The 17938-nt window shown below is 40.5% G+C and overlaps 1 protein-coding gene across 8 annotated transcripts in view; it reads right to left on the bottom strand.

Annotated features, from left to right (window-relative positions):
* Window positions 1-3617: 3617 nt before the first annotated feature.
* The window catches only part of Nnt (nicotinamide nucleotide transhydrogenase), a 92104-nt gene continuing 77783 nt past the window's right edge, over window positions 3618-17938 (bottom strand). For all 8 annotated transcript variants that reach the window (XM_075976019.1, XM_075976014.1, XM_075976015.1 and 5 more), the window contains exons 20-22: window positions 7953-8071; window positions 6581-6696; window positions 3618-4550 (exon numbers count right to left, since the gene is read on the bottom strand). In XM_075976019.1, the coding sequence (XP_075832134.1) occupies window positions 4401-4550; window positions 6581-6696; window positions 7953-8071 (385 nt within the window). In that variant the 3' untranslated portion in view covers window positions 3618-4400. The remainder of the gene's footprint in view (window positions 4551-6580; window positions 6697-7952; window positions 8072-17938) is intronic.

Below are 17938 nucleotides of genomic sequence, written 5' to 3'. Positions count from 1 at the left end.
TATATTCCACATTTGTGTTGGATGAGAGAATACGCTGAGCTGTGAAACGCAGGGTCATGACTTGGGTGGAATCAGAAGACTGCAGACTCCGTTTCTAGTCAGTATCAAATGCTTACTGATATCCCCTGGCTCTGCGAAACTCTGACACTTGCGACATAGAGGGATTAGCACTACTTGTCCTCTCTACTCTAATGCCCGGAAGAGAAAAGTCTATGGAATGGTAAAGAGTATCTAAACGTAGAAATTGTCTACATGTGCAAAGACATAAACACGTACATGGGAAAAAGCTTATACAATTTTTACCTAGAAAAATAATTTTAAAACAAATGCCCAAATGAAAACAGATGTGAAAAAAACTAAAGATGATCAATAAGACAAACAAATCAATGGTAATATTTCAGTTATCTGGAGAGTAGAACAGATGGTTGGATACAATGGGCAATGCATTATTACACACACACACACACACACACAGACACACACACATTGTTAGTGTGGCTTAGATGTGATTTATCTTTTAAAGGCTCAGTCTCAAGGTACACTAAGTCTTTCTAGGATGGATACCTAGCGAATGTGACTAAGTCCACTCTAAGAAATGGATTGTTGCCGGCCTAGGGAGTGTATGGAGTTTCCTAAGGTTAGGGTCTTATAAAACTATAAGCCTGACTTTTCCCCATTCCCTAGCTTCCTACCTCCCATTCGAGTTCCTGCCTAAGGTCAGTCATTGTGCTTCTCGGCCATTAGATGCCAGTCAAATTGTTCGAACTTTCTGGCCACCAGTATCCTGAGCTAAATACCCTTTGTCCTTTATAAAGAATTCATTCATGAGTATCTTGCTAAAGTATTTTGCTCACAAAATAGATCTCAGAGAGTTGAATAAAAAGTTATGTAAAAGTATAATACAAACTGAGTCATAACTATCAGATGTATGACTGATCAGGAATGGAGAAATGAAGCGAGGTTTTATAAAAGTCACTTTTGTGGCTTTTAGATTTCGCCACAAATCATAATCCAAGACCATTAACCTTTTGGAGGTATTTTTGTTATTTGGGGAGTTGCTTTAGTTTGGTTTTTGAGATAGAGTCTTACATAGGCTGGGCTCATTTCAAACTTGCTAGATGGCTGAGCCTGGTCTTCAACTCCTGATCCTCTTGCCTCTACCTCCCCAGTACTAAAGCTGCAGACATGAGCCACTACTCCTTTTGGGGGATTGACTTAAGGAGTTAAATACTTGAAAATCTTTTAAATATCTTGTGCAATAATGTTAAGTAAAACCAACTGGATCATGAACTGGATGGCTAAGGATTGGCAGACGTGTTTGTGTGTGTGTGTGTGTGTGTGTGTGTGTGTGTGTGTGTGTGTGTGTGTGTTTACTATAAATAACAAGAGTAAATAAATCTTAATGTGTTTGTTTATTTGATGTTTTTTCACGTTTTGAGACTGGTTACTAGGTATCTCAGGATACCCTAGAGCTTGCAGTCCTACTGCGCAGTCTCCTAATTGCTGCTATTATGGGCACGAGCAAACACGCAGCCTGCTACTGTTTTGTTGGCACTTGCTTTCTTCATTGGAAGGCTTCCTAAGAGCTGCTGCAGCAACCAAGTGCAGTCTTAGGATAAACCAAGTGCTTGGCTTTAGGATAAACGCCAGATGCTGCCTTTGACTATGCCTCCCTTTCCCCGTTCTACAACTAAAGGGGCTTTGCCCAAAGGAATCCTCTTCGCTCCAGTGATTCACCCCTTCCTCCTGAACATCAAGAGCCAGCAATAATAACCCAGGAGTGTATACCATGAGTCAGTTTCGCTTTCCTGACTCATGGGTCTCTGAAGGAGTCTGCGTTATCTACACTAGCAAAGCCCTGTTCTGTGTCTCACATCGTCCCTCAGGGGACTCTGTTTTCCCTGAAGAGGTCCACTAACCATTGACAGATTCAGGTGAAAATCGAGGGATCACTCCTGAATTACAGCTCCTCATTTGCCCCAGCTTCAGAAAAACAAAAGTCTCAGCCTTAAATTAGGCAAATATCACCCCCTTTTTTCCTCATATAAATACTATTTGCCATAAACTAAAACAGCCATGCTTTAGGTATTGGAAGTAGTACTTAAAGCACCAAGAAAGACATGAGAGTAGAGCAAACCAGGGTTTCTCAATCTTGGCACTATTGACATTTGAGAAGCAGATCACACCATGTAGTACCCAGTTGCGGAAAGGGTCCTGTGCATTTAGGGTGGTTACTCTGCAGCGTCCCTGACCTGTTCCCCATTGGATGACAGTAGGATCCGCCAGTACTGAAAACCAAAAATGTCTCTGGATAGATACCATCAAGAGGCATCTGGGGAAACAAGAACCTCCCCCCTCAATTATTTTTAAATTTAAATTGGATTTGAGAACTGCTTTTCAAAAATTAACTTGCTACTTTCTAGAAACACCTACAGCTACTTTAAAAGAAGGAAGGGGGTATGAATAAAGATACTGTTTAATTTCATCTGATAGAACTTTTATGATAAGCCCCAACCCTGGAGTTACTAGTGATCTCAGATCCATTAGTAAATTGAATTTATTTCTTAGACATTTAAAAGGAATCTTTGCTGCTCTAATATCTTCCCCTCCACACACACTCACTCACTCATTCTTTATCTCAGGCAGAGCAAAACAACATGCTCAACAGATAACGTGCTTGATAAACTTGATAAAGATGAGAAAATTTTGCACCTGTAATCTTCAGATTTAGAGATGGTTTTGTATGAGTCAATAATTTTTTTTGCTTGTTTTGTTTTTTCAAGCCTAGGGATTATGCTGAGGACCTCAGACACACAAGGCAAGTACTCAACCAACAAATCCATATCCCTGGGACTTGTATGGGTTAATGATTGCTTTGAGAGACTTGGTACCAAATGGAGTACACAGAGAGACAGAACCCAATAATGTTCCACATTTGTCTCTACTTAAGAACTTTTGAAATAAAGATAAAGCCACAAAGACTTCTATAAAAGACATGATTTTTACAGGTTCTTAAAGATAATGGCTTAAAGATATCTTAAAGATACTGTTGCCTGGTGTAGGAGGTCCTTCTGTTTATTTGTTGCTTTCATTGGGTAATGAATAAAGAAACTGCCTTGGCCTAGTTGATAGGACAGAACTTAGGTAGGCAGAGAAGACAGAACTGAATGCTGGGAAGAAGGGCAGAGTGGCAGACGCCATGGGTCTCCTGCCTGAGACGGACGCTGGTTAAAATCTTGCCAGTAAGCCACAATCATGCGGCGATACACAGATTAACAGAAATGGGTTAAATTAAGATGTAAGAATTAGCCAACAAGAAGTTAGAGCTAATGGGCCAGGCAGTGTTTAAATGAATGCAGTTTCTGTGTGATTATTTCAGGTGTAAGCTAGACAGGCAGCCGGGACAAACAAAGGACCCCCTCTCTTTGCAACAGTTGCCACTTTTGAGTACAATCACATGATATATGACCTCAAAAATCACTATGGTTTTGAGAACCATTGAGTCTTCTCAACAATGAAGAGAGATTAATTCTACCTATTAGGTCTTCCTTTTGTGTTTATCATGAGTAGAACTATTCACTTTCCGCTCTTTGTCATCAGAGAGAAGTCTACAGCGCTTGAAAAACATGATGAACTTATTTATTAGTCAAATGGCTGCATTCCATTCAAGAGCACTTAATACAGTATCACGCATTATAAATTGATTGAAATTGGAGCAATCTCCAGTTGACAATGTGGTTTTTTAAAAATACAACTAATTTTAAGTTTACATTTTACTAAACACATCAAGCAGATCATTTCCAGCGTCTCTGAAAGTTATATAGTCCTTTCACATATTAAAATAGAAGTGAGAAAATAGATCTTTGGAATCTAGACTCTAAAGTACAGCCTGGTAACCTGAAGCAGATTTGGTATGACTGTTTAGACTGTGGATAAAACGCAAAAGGACAGGCCAGGAATTGATAAAAAAAAAAAAAAAGTTTCAAATTAGTCACATTTGGTGAAAGAAAAAAAAAACTAAACACAGGTGGCTGTGATGTTCACACTGTCTAATATTTTTCAGACCAAAATACATCCTGAAATCCTCAACATTCAACTTCTGAACTCATTTCTAGTGACTGAAAGGAGATTTTAAAATCCAAAGGGGTTGTATTAAATGAGGCTGTTCTTTCGTTCCTTATAAAATGCTTTTGCCTTTTAGCAATGGAAACTAGAAATAGGCAGATGTTGAAATAGGCAGATGTTGAGGATTTTTGATGCTTCTTGAGGATCAGGGTTGCTGGTCCTGAAAATCTGTTGGTTTGCGGGGCATCTTTGGGGCCTTGAGCCCTTTGCCACCCACTTGTGCTTTATTTATCTGTTCCTGCAACTGGAGACAGCAGCTTGGTCTTCTTTAACATTCACTTCTGATAGGATTCTCGGACTTTGGCCTGCAGAGCATCACATGTCTTCTTGGCATCACCCAGAAGCATAGCTGTGTTGGGTTTGTAGAAGATCGGATTGTCTACTGCAGCATAGCCAACACCCAGGGACCTCTTCATGACAATGACCTATGAACCAAAGAGAGAAGAGATTCTATTCAACAGGACATGATAGGTGCAAAGTATTGCCTTTCCCTGGTTTTGTTGTTGTACGTAAGTGTACGTTACTTTTTTACTTTTATTTATTTATATGCATAGGAAAATATAAATGCACAGTTATAGGGTGCAGGTATCTCAATGCATGTGGGTATGATTCAATACTTAAGTCAGGTAAACCATGTCTACCTCCTCTGACGTTTGTCATGTATTTATTTATGGTGGGAACAATCAAACTACTCCATTCCAGCTCTGTGAAATATACAAGACATTACTCATAGAATCCAGTTGTGCAATAGCACACAGAATTTCTTTCCCGGGTGTAAAAAAGACCTGTCCCACTATTAATTGTTCAGTACCGATTATTTTTAAATGGATGTTTATGTTACATTAATGCTCATATTTAATCATACTCTTATGCCCATTAGAAGACAGTTCTTATTAAAAGTTTATCTGTAAGTGATAAGATTACAGTGGTTTTTTTCATCCTTGCGCTTTTCTCTACAAAGTCTACGAATAACATTTTCTAATCAGAAAAACAAGACAGTGAGGTCATCCATTTTTCTATGAATAAGCTAAAGAAAACAAGCTTAGCACATAAGCTTCCATATGCAAATTCTAACATAGATATAATTGAGCGGGAAAAACGGTATGATTCTTGTCTATCACTTTAGCGTAAATCAGAAAGTTCTTGGGCAAAGACATGTCAGAGTCATTTTTCTCGAGGATGGAACTAATACAATAGAGGAAATCAGCCAAGAACCATGATGGGCTTGGTTGATGGAGAAACACTGACATAACACAGATATACATACTGACATTTATTACAGATTTTTATATCATGCAAATGTCAAATTGGTTCTTAAGAAATTAAAAGCCTCTGAACGGTCTTCTGGAACATACAATCTACTCAAAACTGGAAGCAGTGAAAATGCGCTCACACATTATATGACTAAGGTACAATAATGCAATTTTGAAGTCTTTCAAGTACTGACTACTATACGATTACATATATATATATATACATATATATATATATATATATATGCCATACTTACGTGAGCAAGGACATTTTGAATCTACTCACTCATCTCAAACAGTACATTTTAAACTCATGAATTCACAACAAAAGAAACAAAATTAATGGGTAATATACATTGTTACTATAGTTTCATTTTAAGTTATATTTTATCTTATTTTAATTATATGTATGTGGTGGGGTATGCAAATGCAAACTTTAGGGTCTGGAAGGTGCTGGACCCCTAGTCACAGGTGGTGGTGAGCCTCCCAGTGTAGATACTGGGAGCTGAACTTTGGCCCTCCGCAAGAGCAGTAAACACTCTTAACTGCCAAGCACCCCTCTGGCCCCAGCCTTGCTGTAATTCTTACAATATAAGCATGGCTTCGGAGCAGTAAAGCAATGTCCCTCTTCTGGGTCAGAAGAGCATTTAAGAGTGTTTGAATTCTCTAAAATCTAGCAGTGAGCTTTGCTCAGGAGCCGTGTGCATAAGCGAAGTGTCCTTTCTCGTGCCATGTTATTGTTGGGATTTTTAAATCACCTCCCTGTTAGACAGTCCATAACAACATACAAATACCCCATAAAAAATAAATTGGAAAAAATGTGCTCGTCTTGGTATAGGAAGGCGATGATACTGAATCACTGTCCCAGAGGGAAGCCATCTGCTTCACTGGACTCAATCTGGACTTTGGCCAGACACATTCCAATTGCTTACAGCCCTTTCTTCAGCTGTGCTAACAGATTTTTGCTAATCCAGCCACATAATCTCATCTGGTTCTACTCACGATGCAGCATTCACTCGGGTTCTATGGTGGCTAGAGACCAGAAGGAAGCTGGACATGGAGACCTGGCCCTCCCATATGCTCGCAATCCTGAGACTCCTGAAGGGCATCCCCAGTTCTCATTAACAACCTAAGAACGTTTTGCGTGTATAGATTTCAAGTGGCATTTGATCGTGAGAATGAACGTAAGTCTAAAGATGTACCTGTTTAGACTTCCAGACCTCGAGAACTGGCATGCCTGCAATAATAGAGTTGGGATCCTCTTGAGCTGCTGAATTCACAGTGTCATTAGCTCCAATGACAAGAACCAAATCAGTGTCTATATTTGAAGACAGAGAGGAGAGACAGAAATTATAAAACACGGTGGGGCATTGCACTTCTTTCTAGGCAAATTATAGTGATTTATTAACAAAAACAAAACTAAATACTTGTAAGAGGCTCACTTATGCTACACACAGCTTTACCAGAAAACGGCACCGAGCTAGAAGCCAGCAGTAGGACCTGCACAGAGCTTTCGCATCCTGACCAAAACTTGCTCTATGATGCTTACCCTCCCATCAGAGCTACCTAATCTGACTTTATAATTCATTTATTGTCTCCAAATTATCTTGCAATTCACATGATTTTATAAGATCTGAATCCATTTTCAACTCTTAAAATGACCAATTAAGATGCAATCTAATGTCAAAAAAAAACAATGTCTAAAAGTCTGTGCTGTATTAAAGCTGTGTCCATAATTCCTGGAACTGGTTGGTTTTACACATAATTTAACAACAGTTAAATTTAAAAAGGAGCATAAAATTAAAATGACCTAAATTCTCTCTTTAAGGACTATAATTTAAATTACCTAAGGATGCTGCCATAATGCCATGTGCGTCTAGACATACACACTGTTTCGTTGTTTTTTTCCTCTGATAAACAGTGTGTGTGTGTGTGTGTGTGTGTGTGTGTGTGTGTGTGTGTGTGTGTGTGTGTAGTTTACAGTGGATTCTTGCCAGAGGGAACTGGTCTAATTTTAACAAACATGATCTTGGGCCAAACATCATCACCATTCCACATCAACACAATGACAGCTATAAAGTACAGTGTCTTATCTTATGAAGTCCCAGTACTTATAAATGAAGAGGGGAGGAGAAGAGAGAAGAGGAGAGAGGAGAGAAAGAACACATGAGCTACTTCACTGATCAAGACACCAAGCACTCATCCGCAGAAGCACTTCTGTAAATGAGGAGTCTGTGGTGAGTGTGTAGTTCAAGGCTACCAGAGTAGGGACCTGGATTCACTAGCCAGGTCTATCCAGGTTCCAGATTCACCTGTGCACTATGCCCCAGGACTTTCAGCATCCTTCAGTTCTCGTGAAAGAATACATTCAACTGTGTGTTTGATAAATTCATTGCAACTCATTGAATAAAAGCCTTCGCTCATCTAACTGTGGCCTCATGTCTATTATATTCACATTATTCTTGAATTTCTCGGTCTTCACTAACCCCACAATCCTATTCTAAATGTAGTACCACTTCATGCCTAATATCTAAGGGTGTTTAAAGCATGCCCTCATCTTTCTCCACTGCTTACCTGGGAAATCATTGTTGATCTCATCCATTTCCAGCACAATATCATAGGGCACTCCCGCCTCAGCAAGAAGCACGTTAAGCTGACCAGGCATTCGGCCCGCAACTGGGTGAATTCCAAACCTGGACATGAAACAAATGAACAGCTGGCCTGACTTGATAGGCCAAGTGTGCAGAGGTTCCAGCATCCCCTCTGAATCTGCACGCCTTGTTCTTGGCGCCTCTGCTTTCTCCTAGCCCTATCTGATTTCTGCAAGCAGAAGGGGGATTTGGTGAGAAATATGGTCATTCTACAAATGCTGAAGTTGGAAATTCAGTGTCTTAGACTTATAAACTATAGCTTCTTAAAACAACACAGTAACTTTAAAACCTTATTCTTCCACATATGTCTTTGGTACCACGACCTTTTGACAGTATTAATAAATAATATCCCTTCGCATTTAAGGGCATCATATTCTCCCGTGGTACTTTCTGATAGATCCTAATCTCTTAAAACAGCAAATCGGTCTGGAATTGTTTCCAATTTAAAAGTCAACATTGGTCTATCAAACATGGCCGCCATGTTCAATTTTAGCCCCTATGATAAAAGGTAGAGAAAAAATACTGTATTCATAGTGTTGAAAGTTCTGTTTTTCAGAGAATGATACTAAACATCACACAAGAAATGAGATAGTGACACACTGAAGTATTTAAGGGATGGAGTACATAACACATGGAGGTCTGTAGTTAAAGCAAAGAGGCTGAAGCATCAAGTGGTTTCCTCCAACCAGACACATTGTTCTTTGTATAGTAATCCTGTCTTGGCCACCATATTTATCTTCCAACACCTGGCACATAGGAAGAGTTCACAAAAAGTGAATGAATTAATTCAGAGAAGAAATGTCATTTGCAGAATCTCTTGGTAGGTATCCATCAAACCTCAGCTTTAACATAGTTGAGAGAGGATAGAGTGACGGGAAAGAGGACATGAGAAGGGAAAACATCCCCCATTCCAAGGTTTGGTTGGAGCTCCTCATCAGCCCAGAGGCAGGAATTCCAGCACACCTAACATTTGCTGTGATGGTTGCCTAGAGACAATATTCCTTTTGTGTGTAAACGTTTCTAATAATAATATTAAAGTAGCAATGACTCATTGCTATTATTTAGCAATGACTCATTGCTATATATTAAGACCTAAGCATATGGATCAACCCTCATCAGAGAAGCTTCTTCTTGCAGCAGTGGTTAATACAGAGACCCACAACTCAACAACACATGAGAGACTTTGAAGTATTCAGCCCTAAGTGGGCTATCTACATCACACCCCTCTCTTCAGGGCTCAGGAATGTATGTGGAAGAGGGGGAAGAAAGAGTATAAGAGTTGGAGGTAGTGAATGACTTCAAGGAAGCAGCATTTTCCAGGCACAAGAAGCTATTCACAATTGAGAGCTCTTGGAGAGGGAATGTCAGTTTTCTCTAAAGGACTGATGTTGAGTCTATCAGTCACGTTTCTTAGCAGGCCTCATGCTCAGGAATAGTTGGCCAACTCAAACTAAACTCCACAAGGTTATTTAGTAGTTGTTGTTGTTTTATTTTGTCTCTCTTTGCCTAGGAGAAAGAAAGAACATGAAGTTGGGTCAGTAGGAAGGTGGGGAAGGACACTGGAGAAGGGGAAGAATACAATCTATACATTGTATGAAATCCTCAGTGAATAGACTACAACACCGGGGGGAGAAACATACACATATACGGCCTTACTCTTTTCCTAGACACAAACCTACAATTTTTTAGAAATGTCGTGGGAACCCCTATTCATAATAATGTTTAATAGCACCCCCTTATGCAACCTTTGTCACCTACATGTATATCTTACCAGATTAAAATCCTATCCAAATGATTACCAGAGCCTCCCTATAATCCCACTCAGTGAAGCAGAGAGAGAGTCAAGAGAGATGGCTCTGCAGTCAAGAGCACTTGCTGCTCTTCCCAAGGACTGGAGGCACAGCTCCCAGGAGCCAAGGTTGCTAACAACCACCTATATATATAGCTCCAGCTCCAGGGGATCTGCTGCCCTCTTCTGGCCTCCGTACATATTGCACTCATGTGTTCCTATTCCCACAAGACCTTAATGCTTACCTTGAACCAACACAAATAACCTAGGATAATTATAAGATAGCATCTAAGACATTTAGGATTAGGACATGAATGTATGGAGGGAATGTATTGTTTAGTCAACCACAAGTAATATTAAAAGTCCATGAACTAGGGTTCTATTTTAGCTGACAACCCAATAGACACACTCTGTGTTTTTCTTTTAGAACTCAATGCTTAGAAACTCTTTGGTTCCAATTTTTTATTTAATTTTAATTTAGTTTTGTTTTATTTTTAATACTGCCTTTGTTGTCTTTAAATTCCTCTGTCTACCATTTTTATGCTTTAATAGTGATGTCTTGGACCAAGTTAAAAAAAATCAAGACTCTTGAAATATATTAGCTCTTGTTCTAACATCTTGATTAGCTACAGACTGCATAAAGACAATATTTCTGTTTGGCTAGCTGTGGAGGGTAAATAAGCACAAAGCCAGCCATCATGTCACAATGGCTACCCCAAAGGGGGATCACTTTATATATCTGTTTGCATAATAATTTATTACACTGAGCTTTAGGGCTCTATGTTTGGAGCAAACTTCATGTTAAGATTATTAAAAGAGAATGCCAATGTTTTGAGAGAAATAACAGAACACATTCAAATTTGTAGAAATATATATGCATGCTGATGAGTCAACATGAATTTATAACAATTCTGGCCCATGGAGCTGGCTACTCTCCAAAGCACGTATTAAAATTAATTGTATTAGACACCGGTTGGCCATAACCAGCAATTTCCATGAACGGACCAGCCAAAGCTCATCAATGCTCCGTCATCACATAAGGAATATCCAGATCCAGAATTCTAACATAGAAAGACTACCAGTCTTTTAGTTCTTCTCTTTGGGCCATTAAAACGATCCTTTATTATGCACGTATTTTAAACACTAAGTCAGCTATCCCTGACCACAGCAGGATTCTACAAAGGAAAACCACTGCTAATGGAATCACAGAGTGGTCACCCGCGTACCCATAACTTTCTTCATCCCCTCCATCCCCTCCTGCACCATCATTACAAGACAGTATCACTGTGCTCTTCCCACCAGTGGCTCCTTGAGCACAAGAGCCATGTCTTACTAAGCAGTCCCCAAGGTCCCTGCAGTCCCCAAGGTCCCTGGCACTCTATTTCAGGCCCTCCATGAAAAGAAGAGGGTTTCAAACAGCATATCCCAAGAATATACACTGACTGATAAAACTTTAAATCTCTTTCTAATGAAAGAGAGATGGCTCAGAGGTTAAGAGCACTGACTGTTCTTCCAGAGGTCCTGAGTTCAATTCCCAGCAACCACATGGCTCACAACCATCTGTAATAAGATCTGGTGCCCTCTTCTGGCCTGCAGGGATATGTGCAGGCAGATGCTGTATACATAATTAATAAATAAATCTTAAAAAAAAAGAATTTGGGGTTCGGGTGGCAGTTAGAAATTTTCATTTGCACAAGCATTTGGACAATTAACTTCTACACCCCTCAGTTTCTTCATGAGGATGATGAAAGCGAAAGGAAAGCTTCTACAGGGGATTGTGGGATTTAAATAAGACAGCTAACAAAGAACTTTACCTACAAAGTGCTTTTCACCAGCACCAAACAATGGCCCCCAAGCCAGGCAGAGGTGGTGCATGCCTTTAATCCCAGCACTCAGGAGGCAGAGGCAGGTAGAGCTCTGTGAGTTTGAGACCAGCCTTGTCCACAGAGTGAACTCCAAGACAGCCAGAACTACATACTGAGAAACCATGTCTTACCAAAAAAAAAAAAAAGAATGGCCCCTAGTCCCTATAGACTCTTATATTTGAGTGCTTGGTCGTTAGGAAGTGGAGCTACTTGAAAGGGATTAGGAGGTGTGGCCTTACTGGAGGAAGTGTCACTGAGGGTGGACTCTGAGGTTTCAAAAGCCCAAACCAGGCCCAGTCTCTCTCTCTCTTTTCCTGCTGCCTGTGGATTTTGGGATTCAGATGTAGAACTCTCAACTGCTTCTTCAGCACCATGTCTGCCTGTACGCCACCATGCTCCCCACCATAGACTAAACATCTGAAATTTTAAGCAAACCCCAATTAACTGCTCTTTTTTATGCTAATTTTTTTAATTTTTTTTATTGAAAAAATTTTCGCCTCCTCCCCGCCTCCTATTTCCCTCCCCCTCCCTCCACTCCTCTTCCCCTCCCCCCACTCCTCTCCCCCTCCCTCTCCAATCTGAAGAGCAGTCAGGGTTCCCTGCCCTGTGAGAAGTCCAAGGTCCTCCCCCTCCATCCAGGTCTAGGAAGGTGAGCATCCAAACAGGCTAGGCTCCCACAAAGCCAGTTCATGCAGTAGGATCAAAACCCAGTGCCATTTCCTTGGCTTCTCATCAGCCCTCATTGTCCGCCATGTTCAGAGAGTCCGGTTTTATCCCATGCTTTTTCAGTCCCAGTCCAGCTGGCCTTGGTGAGCTCCCAACAGATCAGCCCCACTGTTTCAGTGGGTGGGTGCACCCCTCATGGTCCTGAGTGAGGTAATCCAGACCCAAAAAGATGAACATGGGATGTATTCACTCATAATTGGTTTCTAGCCATAAATAAAGGACATTGAGCCTATAACTTGTGACCCTAGAGAAACTGCTCTCTTTTATACGAGTTTCTGTGCTCATGATGTCTCCTCACAGCAATAGAACACTGGCTGTGACAATAACCCAGCACAGCAATCAATTGCACTAGTCTGCTCAAATACACCTTAGGGATAGAAATGCTCATTGTACTCAACAATTAAGTGTACATTCTCTGTGCACACATATTCCAAACCAACATGCATTTTTACCTTCAACAAATGTTAGGGTTTTTTTTTTTAGTAACATTCTAGGTTGCTTTTCCAATTTTTACCTTGAAATGCTAATGTAGTATCCTACATTACTATATATAGTAAATACTGATATGGTCTCCCAAAAGCCAGAAGTTCTTTGTACTTGCAACAACAAAAAAAAAAACAGAGAAATGATACAATCAATATAAATTAAAATCGAATAATAATGAACATTAGACTCACTGAGAACTTTGTAATAACTAATATTCAGAGGCATGTCAAATTTCAGAAGTCCGCAGTTAACCATTCAATAGATACCAGTAGGCAGAAAAGACACAGCAAACAACATCACCAAAGAATAATCTCTGAAAGTATCTTCCACACTTTTTGTCCTTTTTGTCTTTCAACTATGAGAATTATAGTCTTTGGTGGAAACTTATATAACAAAGAAGCTTAGTATTCAGTTAGCAATTAAAAATAGGCTCAAGTCCTTTGAGGGGGGATTGGGGCAATCTACTCTAATGAAACAACCCAATCTGTTGGGTTTTAATTAGTCAAGAAAGAATAAAAACAAGTAAGAATGTACACAGAACTATTCACGGACATCTAGTAACTGGATAAAATCTGGGAAGGGAGCAATTTAAAAGTATCATTTTTTTAAAGCTTCTTTTGTAGTCAACAATGATATAAACCCCGTTCTTACAGCTTTTTGCAACTCTACATTAGATTTCAAATACTGCACGTTTTAAAGGAGACAAAACTCCATCTTCACACAACAACATGAATTCCCATGATCACAGGCTTTGAAGACGATATGTCCTAACCAGGGTTCACTGTAGCAGTTGGTCTTGGACATGTGGAGCTATTAAAGATTATAAAACATTCTCCCACAGGGGTCCTACCACAACTGTTCAAATAAATCCTATTTTCCTTTTGACATTATGGAAATGTCTGTCTAGGTCAGCTATGAAACACGAAGAATGGATTATTGAATTGAGCATTCTAATTCAACAACTAGACAAAGAAACTAAGTCCAGTGGGGCCCCTTCCTAGTGCTTCCAGAATTTTCTCCAGCTTGTAGACTCAAAATTTCAAATTCTAAAAGGCTCCGTGGGCGGTTTTATTTGCTTTGTTCTTTGCCTCTTTTTTTTTTAAGATGTACTTTATAACCTTCAACCACTCAGTTTTAACTCCTTATATTCACTGTGCAAAATAATTTCTATATTTAGCGTCTTTGAAGGGTTAACTTCCTTTACGTGATGGAATTTTCATCTTAAAAACAAATTGTAAAATGAGGGCAATGCAGATGACAATATTTTGGAATTCTGCCTTCCCAAAGCCATTGCCTCACAATTTTCTAAGTATTTTGGGGACTGGTAGATTAGTAATAAGACAGAAAGAAAAGTAAAAAGAGGATTCATTTGCTGAAAACCTATTTCTATTTTAAAACCACAGATACCTCTAAATCATTAAAACTGTTGTCATGGTTCCTAACAGTAGGAGTGGGGACCACCTCTGACTCTTTTGCTTGCTTTTGGGAACCTTTTCTTCCTACTTGGTTGCTTCTTTCAGCCTTGATATGAGGGTATGTGTCTAGTCTTTTTGTAACTTGTTAAGCCAAGTTTGGTTGACATCCCTGGGAGGCCTGTTCTTTTCTGAAGGGAGAGGGGAAAGGAGCAGATAGGGTAGAGGGGAGAAGGGGACCAGAAGAAGTGGAGGGAGAGGAAACTGCCGTCAGAATGAAATATATGCGAGAAGAATGAACGAATGAATGAATGAACCGTTGTCATAAATACTTGTAGTTTTATGTCGCCCCTGTATCCATTTGGAAAACAGGGCTATTACGTTCAAGAAACAGTGTGGTTGTTTGAATGTGACTAGCCCCATAATCTCATACAGAGCGGCACTATTAGGAGGTGTGGCTTGTTGCAATAGGTATGACAATAGCTATTGCAACAATATGTTGCAATAGGTTCCTCCTTGTTGGAGGAAGTGTGTCACTGTGGGGGTGGCCTTTGAAATCTCCTATCCTCAAGCAAAGCTCAGTGTTACAGTTCACTTCCTGTTGCCAGCATGCTGCCATGTCGGCCGTGATTAAATGGAGACGGAAACTGTAAGCCAGTTTCCACCAAATGTTTCCCTTTAGAAGAGCTGCCATGGTCACGGTGTCTCCTCACAGCACTGGAAACCCTAAGACACACAGCTTAGTCATCCCTGACATTCTCCAGCTTCCTGTTTACCCCTCCCTGAGGCTGATCCAGGTTCGGCTCTGTACATCTGAAGCTATGCTGCAGTCTCGCTGCGGCCCATAGATTCCTGTCCACTTTGTCTAAACTCATGAAACAGGCAGAACTCCTCACAGAGAGACTGTTTGGATACTGCCTTGGACCCAGCACAGACCTGGGGTTAATGCTCGTGTTCTCTCTCTCTCTCTCTCTCTCTCTCTCTCTCTCTCTCTCTCTCTCTCTCTCTCTCTCTCTCTCCTCGCTGCTGACTGAACATGATGGTTTCCCTCTAATCTTCCCAGGTGGCCTTAATCTATGGCCTTCTTCTCTCTGGAATTTTTACGTAATGAACAGTTTCTGTGATGTCACAGAATTCATTAGACTTCCTCCTTTGTGTGACCCAGCCAACAGGCCCTCTTCATGGTAGGCTTCTCCTAAGGACTGCTCACCGTGATAAGCATTTACTGGGTATATATCAATCAAGAGACACAAGGGCAAGCAACCTGTTATGAATCGACAGACTAGGCACTCGGGCATCAGATCATCCATCAGGAAACAATGTCATATGAAAGTCATACTATAAACAACCATTGTGTCGCCTACTCAGGAGCCCTGCCAGGACAGGGCTAGATTGAAAAGCACCTTTCTAGCAGGGACACTAAAGCCAAATTAGAGGAACATCACACCTTAAGAGTGAAATTAGACCTTAAAGATCCTCCTAGGACCTTCAAGCCATTCTAGGAGAGGAAACAGTTATTAGGAGTTACACCGTTATATAGACATAGTGATCTGTCGTGGAATATGTTAGAAACCCCACCTTAAATGTAAGAGATAGCCCTTCAAGGATCTCCGAATTCTATATTTGCATGTGACAATAACCTGTTCTGAGGATGCATGGAAGTAATAAAAGAATTTGTTACTAGAGTTTAAATGTTACTTGTACATTTCTCCTGTGGACAACATGGCGGGTGAACGAAAAGAAAAGGCCTTGTGGTCTATCAAATACTTGTCAGAATTTTTGACTGACAGTCATAAGTCTTTTAAAAACACCAGGAGAAGGAGATGTTTAGGAGTAATTTTAGTAAATTGCTTTAAAACAAAAACCTTCTAAAATATGAGGTCAGCATAGTAAATGTTACTCAAATCATCTTCAGTCACCACCAACTGTGCGGGGCCAGTCTTTTCATCTCAAGAGAATCATGGTAATGAGATTTTAAAAAATCTCCATGACAAGGCAGCTGCTGTCCATAAAAATCAATCACTGTAAAAGACCACGCAGTCACTCTCTCTGGTGAGGCCTCTCAGGCTAAGCACAGATACTGCACTTCTAAAATGCCGAGCATTATTAGAAGTTCAGACAAAGTCACTCATACAATTCCAAATGAAAAGAAACACTTCATTTAATTTCCTATGGCTTGCCAGCATGCGGATAATGCTTTGTGCCTTCCTTTCTTCGTTTGAGGGCAATTAAGAGCTAAACTGCTACTCTGGTTCTGAAATCTGGTATTCATCCATATTCTTTCCTTCCTTGGGGAGGAAAATATGTTATGCAAGTCAAAGAGCTTACGAAAGTGTCTCAGGGGCACAATTTTTCTAACATAGAATAATGGACCCTGTTCTGCCAATGTGAGTGAAGAGATGCTTGACAGTCTACAGACAAGCTTTCCGGCTCGCCATGTCGCATACAGCATTGGGCTACTCAAAGAGATAACAGGTCCTCCAAGTGGACCAGGTATGACAATCCCATCTGAATGATAACACCGTCCTCTGTCTTTCTCACACCAAGATACAGCCTGGACTTTCTATAACTGAGCTAAATCCAGTTATCTCTAGCTCAGAGTGACAACCTTGCAACTACTGACCCTACTTCTGTTCCCAAAAATAATTAACAGGACCAAGAATGACCATATCAGAGTGAAAATTAAACTTCCCTTTCTGACCAGTGTTCTAGAACATTACATTCTGGCATACTGTAGTGGTTTAGTTAAAAATTATACGTAATTTCATCCATTTGCCTGGATAATAATCCTGTTGAATGCTCTTGGAATGCATTAGCTAACGAGAACCGTGAAATGACAATTGGAAGCGAGATTCAGAGGAATCTGGAGATGAAATAAGAAGAGGACTTTTATTCACATGCCTCTGTCCACACGAATCTCATTGAAGAATTAGAATGTACTGAGTTTATTATAACTAATCTTGAACTAGCAGTCAAAAATCACCCCGTGGTCAGAAACACTGACTTCATCCGACGAAAGTGCTCTTTTTCAAACTGGTGGCATGCCTGCAGGAGGAGTGGGGTGGGGTGGTGGGTCGAAGGAATAAGTCCTGGAGAAGACATTACAAAGTGCCTGAAATTCTGTTACCACAGACAGTCTTCGCAACACCGATCTGGAGAGGGCGGAGGACAGTAAACCATCAAATGATCTAGAGAAAGGGCTGCGACTTCCAAAACTCTTCCCTGGCACCCCTAATCTGGGTGCCAATCTGGGCATAATCCTATGCAAACGGCTCAGATCTACATGAACGCATGCACTTGCTTTGCTTCTCCTTCCTCTCTGACGCCAAAAGTTTCCCCATTGGCACAACTGCACAAATAACCTCCCTCCCACCCTCTTCCTACTGTGTTTTTCAAGAAGGCAAGCCAAGTAGCAGAAGTACTGGCTAATTTATCACTACCAGCTGTAGCTAGAACAGACCCGGTGGGCTATGATAACACGCTTCTTCCTCTTTTCAGTTAGCATTTGGATTTGCGAGTTATAAATGTCCCCCACTTCAGAACTGAATTCTGTAATCTATGTCCCAACCTCTCGGTGAATGCAAAGCCCTGCAGCACTGTGGTAGTTTGAACGACAATGGCCCCGAGAGGG

The sequence above is a fragment of the Microtus pennsylvanicus genome, chromosome 6 (genome assembly GCF_037038515.1).
Source record: "Microtus pennsylvanicus isolate mMicPen1 chromosome 6, mMicPen1.hap1, whole genome shotgun sequence".
Taxonomy (NCBI): domain Eukaryota; kingdom Metazoa; phylum Chordata; class Mammalia; order Rodentia; family Cricetidae; genus Microtus; species Microtus pennsylvanicus.
Note: the sequence above shows the minus strand (reverse complement) of the source record. Positions and strands in the feature narration are given on the sequence as shown.